Source organism: Octopus bimaculoides, chromosome 15 (assembly GCF_001194135.2).
Source record: "Octopus bimaculoides isolate UCB-OBI-ISO-001 chromosome 15, ASM119413v2, whole genome shotgun sequence".
Lineage (NCBI taxonomy): Eukaryota > Metazoa > Mollusca > Cephalopoda > Octopoda > Octopodidae > Octopus > Octopus bimaculoides.
Genome location: NC_068995.1, coordinates 14688559 through 14694530, shown reverse-complemented (window position 1 = coordinate 14694530; position 5972 = coordinate 14688559). Strand labels below are relative to the sequence as shown.

The following is a 5972-nucleotide window of genomic DNA, read 5'->3' as shown; positions in this document are numbered from 1 at the left end:
AGTCAAATCGTCCAACCCATGCTAGCATGGAAAGCGGACGTTAAACGATGATGATGATGATATATATATATATATATATATATATATATATACGACAGGCTCCTTTCAGTTTCCGGCTACCAAATCCACTCACAAGGCTTTGGTCGGCCTGAGGCTATAGCAGAAGACACTTGCCCAAGATGTCACGCAGTGGGAATGAACCCGGAACCATGTGGTTGGTAAGCAAGCTACTTACCACACAGCCACTCCATATTACTAACACCTCAACCCACCACTACTGAAAAAAAACGGCACTCACCTATGGTTTCATCTTCGGGGAGACGTACAAGTACATAGGTTGTTCCAGGCTGGTCATATGGTAAGTTCTGACAGGGAACAGCTTTTAGTACCTCAAAGGGATCTGTTGATTCTAAGTGTACTGTGACATTTTCAAGTTTCTGATCATTAAGGGTGTTGATACAGTCAAACTGAAATAAATAAACAATACACCATACACACAGAATCTGCCAATGGGTTGTTTCTCTCTTAAAACAGGGGTTTTCAAACTTTTTGACTTGTGGACCCCTTTATATTTCAGGCTTATGAAATTTATACATAACTATTTGCTTAAAAGAACATATATTTTTACATTTATTTATTTAACAGTATTTAACAAATAGGTTTATTGTCAATTAAAAGATTTCGATTAAAAAACATATATAAAATCAAATTGCCCATAAAAAGTATTTGCTGTCTACGGACCACAGTTTGAAAACCCCTGTCTTATAACATTTTTGGATGGCTTGTTTCTCTTTAAGCAAAGGTGTAAGGATTTTAAAACTGCATTCAGCAGAGAGGCCTTGGTTTGGGGAGTACCAGGGTTTTGAGGAGTGGAGAACCAGCCCCTAGCCCCAATTGTTCCAGGTTTACACTGATGCAAAGCAGTAGCACCGGTTAGGGTCCCAGCTATGGGTTAAATAGCATGTAATCACCTCAGCCAGGGTTTAATGAAAATCATAGGATGCAACAAGGTGGATGTGAACTATTTCAGCAGGTGAACTGATTGAATCAATGGCAAATACCACCAGATGCTGAGCAGATGAACAGACAACAAAATATTTGTATGGCAGTGACGTTCATCATCATCGTCATTTAATGTCTGTTGTTAATTCTGGCATGGGTTGGATGGGCTTGACCAGTGCTGCCAAGTGGTACCAGTCTTGAGTCTCATTTGGCATGGTATCTATGGCAATCAACCACTTTACAGTGTGTGCTTGTTTTTAGTGACACCACACAGACACTTTTATGTGGCACTGCCATGAATGCATTACACCACTAGAGTGGCCAACCTTAACATTTCTGCTGCAGAGTACGGGTCTTCTTGAGTACAGCAAGGTGCCAGCTATCTCAGTCCTTTGTCATCTTGCCTGAAAGGTTCAGCTTATACATGGTACTGCATATGTGCCTTTATGTGGCACCACATGGGCACTTTTACATGGCATGGCACAGGGGCTTTTATGTGTCACTACACACATTTACAAATATCAAGCAATGTTAAGACAAGGACACATAAACACATACACACGACAGGCTTCTTTCAGTTTCTCTTTAGTAAATCCACTCACAAGGTTTTAGTCAGCTCAGGGTTAATGTAGAAGACATTTGCCCAAGGTACTACAGAGTGGGGGAGCTGAACCTGAAACCATGTGGTTTGCAAGCAAACTACATAACCACACAGGCACACCTGTGTCTCTAAAGCTACCTAAAGTAACTCAAGAAATTAAACATGAACATTTAACAGAAATCAATTTACCTGGAATACAATGTAATGAGCAAAAGTATGCTTGATACATCGTACAACATACTCTGTTTCTTCCTCTGTCAGTTCAACTGGTTTAGTTGAGGATTTGAATAATGGTCCAAGATTACTGAATTCTGGAATGTTACTTAATTGCTCTGTAATTAAACAAAGAAAAAAAATAGTTACATTTTTAATAGAATAAACAAATTTCAGTGGTGCTTACAGTTAATTGTGCCAGCGATGAAGTAGATCTGATGCTCCTTCTGTTGTCAACCTTCACCTGTTTCCAGGTTGGCCTACATTACTCCATAAGGTGCATAGCGCCAGTAATCTGGTTTCTCTGGTATATATACTTCATCGTGGATGGGATGTTGGTCCATCGCAAGGTCACTCATTTTTATCAGCTGAGTTGACTGGAGCAATGTGAAATGAAGTGTTTTGCTGAAGAACGCAAGGCATTGCTTGGTAAAGGAATCAAAACCACAATCTTATGATCATGAGTCAAACATCCTAACCACTAAACCATGCACCTTTTCCCTAGGTGATATAACCCCATGGTCAGATATGTTTTCCATGAAATATGTATTCATGTACATATATTCATATACTATGGGCTTCTTTGAATTTCTTATTTCTTTATTGCCCACAAGGGGCTAAACATAGAGGGGACAAACAAGGACAGATGAAGGGAATAAGTCAATTACATCGACCCCAGTGCGTAACTGGTACTTAATTTATCGACCCCGAATGGATGAAAGGCAAAGTCGACCTCGGCGGAATTTGAACTCAGAACGTAAAGACAGACGAAATACCGCTAAGCATTTCGCCCGACGTGCTAACGTTTCTGCCAGCTCACCGCCTTTTTTGAATTACTGTCAACCAAATCCACTCACAAGGCCTTGGTTGATCCACTCACAAGGCCAAGGTGCCACACAGTGGGATTGAACCCAAGACCATGTGGTTGGAAAACAAGTTTCTTAATCATGCAGCCATGCCTGAGGAGTTGGTATTGGGATGGGCTTCCAGTTGGAGAAATCATGCCAAAAACATAATGTAATGAGCAACACATGGTATTCCAACCTGTCTCGGAAGGTAGTAATTCTAAATAAGAATTATGATCTGACCAATCCATGCCAGACCAGAAGGTGAACATAAAATGATGATGACGGTGTTGATGATGACATCCAGGAAAATATTACCAGTGAGAAAACAAGTATCTTAGTCTTATCCAGGGGAAAGTTTGTCTCACATCAATTTAAATCTATAAAAATATGAAATTAATCACCGATTTTCATGTGGTTCTGTGTAGAGCTTTGGAAGATTAAAGAATGACAGAGGAATTGTCATGACAGATGTGACAAAAAAAAAAAAAAAAAAAAAAAAAAAAAAAAAAAAAAGAAATGGTAAACACAGAGGAACATGGAAACCGGGTCTGCTACTCACCAGCATAAACATCTTGTCGAGTTGAAGCAACTTTTTCTGGTTTATCCCTAACAGTTTCTCCTGGTTCCATAACTAAAAGTGAAAAAAAAATAAAATTAAAATAAAAACAATATAACATGTATACAGAGGTGGTTGGCAGAATTGATAACTACTTCACTTACTTAAGCCCTTCACTCCCTGTAGAGCTTTGGCTACTAACAGCTTTTCACCAATGTTCTTAGCTTGGGGCTGTCTTCCTCTCCCAGATCTTACTAGTTTTCAATTGTCATTGATGCTTTTGTAACTTGGCCTTTTTTCTATGTAGGGGTGTTGGCCCTACACACACCCATTTTTACTTCTGGGAAGAAGTGGTCCTTATTATTCTGACCCCTGTCTTTTGACCTGCCAGTATGGTGGTGGTGGTGGTGGTAGTAGTGGGGAACTCTACTAGGTGCTTGCACTCTGCTGGTACAATGCAGAGGGTCATTGAGTCACACAAGCTACACCACCACAATAGGGATTGAACCATGGAATGGAGAATCGATAAAGCTCTGGCCAAGATACCTACTTTTTCTTTTAGTGGTTAGATATGTTGTATTACAGTGGTACACAAAACATGCATGAACAACTGTCTGATATGACTATTACTAAAAACACAACAGCAAAGGCACATGGCCCAGTGGTTAGAGCGTTGGGGTCACAATCATAAGGTAGTGAGCTCGATTCCCAAACCGGGCTGTGTATTGTGTTCTTGAGCAAAACACTTTATTTCACGTTGCTCCAGTTCACTCAGCTGTAGAAATGAGTTGAGATCACTGGTGCCAAGCTGTATCAACCTTTGCCTTTCCCTTAGATAACATCTGTGGTGTGGAGAGGGGAGGCTGATATGCATGGGCAACTGCTGGTCTTCCATAAACATCCTTGTCCAGACTTGTGCCTTGGAGAGGAACATTTTAGGTACAACCCCATGGTCACTTATGACTGAAGCGGGGTCTAAATTTACATGTAGCTTTTGTCTTTTTCTTGACAATTGTTTGGTTTTATGACTGAAGGGGGTCTTTACTTACTTTAAAAACACAACTAAAATTCAATTATGGTTTTATCTTACAAATTAACATACAAGTTTATCATTATTTCACAAAATATTGAATATGTCATCTTACCAGTTCTTTGTTCAACAATAGGCTGGGTTTCAAGTGGTACAGTCTTCATGTCAAATGGTACATCTGATGGGTCACTTTGAGAGTAATGGTGCAAAGCACGTTCCAGGCCAACCACTGACACTTGTAAACCTTTTAAGAAGAATTGCATGTAAAGAATTAGAGATTTATTAAATGAGATATTACATTAACCCTTTAGCATTCAGATTACTGTCAAATGTAATGCTTATTCATTCACATTATTTTCAATTAATTTGAATTAATCTTGCTTTATCTTGTAACTTCAAGATTTTGATGTGATTATTTAGTTTTAGAAGGACATTGCAGGGTAGGTATAAGATGCCAGATCCGGTCAGTTTGAACATAAACTGGCACTCTGTTGGTTATGACAGTGAAGGTTCCAGTTAATCTGATCAACAGAAGAGACTGCTCATGAAACTAATGTACAAGCGGTTGAGCACTTCACAGACACATGTACCCCTAACGTAGCTCTCAGGGAGATTCAACATGACACAGAATGTGGCATGGCTGGCACTTACTTTTGCCAGTTGATTGGACTGGAGCAACATGAAATAAAGTGTTTTGCTCAAGAACACAATGTGCTGTTAGGAATTGAACTCATAAACCATTCAATTGTGAGCCGAATACCCTAACCACTTAACCATGTGTCTTCACTCTTGAACATAAAACAGATAGAATATTTGGGCTGCAAATGGCCCAGTTTAATTGCTAATGGATTAAGTATCCACATTGCTATTTCATAAGCAACAAAGAAAGCACTATATATATACATACATATATATACACACACATCTTTATTCTTTTATTTGTTTCAGTAATTATTTATATATATATATATATATGTATGTATAGGATGTTTGAAGTGGTGTACAGATATTGTATATTAAGAAGACAGAGTCAGTCAGAATTTTGGATAATTCTTTATTAGCACTTTTGTTTATTTAATTGAACTCTTGAAGATCTTGAAGCGTTTGATTCAACGAACAAAAGCACTAATAAAGAATTATCCAAAATTCTGACTTCCTCTTTCTTCTTAGTATGTATATGGTATTTTATTTCTGTAATTGAATTGGTTGGGTGTGGAAACAGCTGTAGGCAGGAATTTCTCTGCATGAATTTGAATGTCTTTAAATAAATATGTAAGTCAATTTTATCCATTTTCTTCATTTTCTCATTCATAAAGTTTTTTTAAATACCTATACATTTCAATGATAAACTAATATACTTGGTTTTCACTGAATGCTGGTATAAACCGGAGAACTATGATGCCCACATCCCTTAAAGGAATTTAGTTACTTGTCTTAATATATATATATAAAAGAGACCACTAAGTGGACTGCTAGTGTGCTAGAAGATGATCACTAAAAAGTTCTCAAAGAAAAAATTTTAGCGAAGCAAAAACATACGGGCGAGACTAATGAAAATTATAGAAATAAAAACCTTGTATTTATTTCTATAATTTTCACTAGTCTTGCCCATATGTTTTTGCTTCGCTAAATTTTTTCTTTGAGAACTTTTCGGTGATCTTCTTCTAGCACATTAACAGTCCACTTAGTGGTCTCTTTTATATATACATATACAATAATCCT

The 5972-nt window shown here is 37.9% G+C and overlaps 1 protein-coding gene across 1 annotated transcript in view; it reads right to left on the bottom strand.

The window, feature by feature from the left end:
* Positions 1-5972, bottom strand: part of LOC106873628 (coatomer subunit gamma-2) — a 32708-nt gene that overhangs the window by 5897 nt on the left and 20839 nt on the right. Inside the window, exons 19-22 of the mRNA XM_014921076.2 lie at positions 4366-4494; positions 3224-3295; positions 1793-1935; positions 299-467 (exon numbers count right to left, since the gene is read on the bottom strand). Coding sequence (XP_014776562.1) covers positions 299-467; positions 1793-1935; positions 3224-3295; positions 4366-4494 — 513 coding nt within the window. The remainder of the gene's footprint in view (positions 1-298; positions 468-1792; positions 1936-3223; positions 3296-4365; positions 4495-5972) is intronic.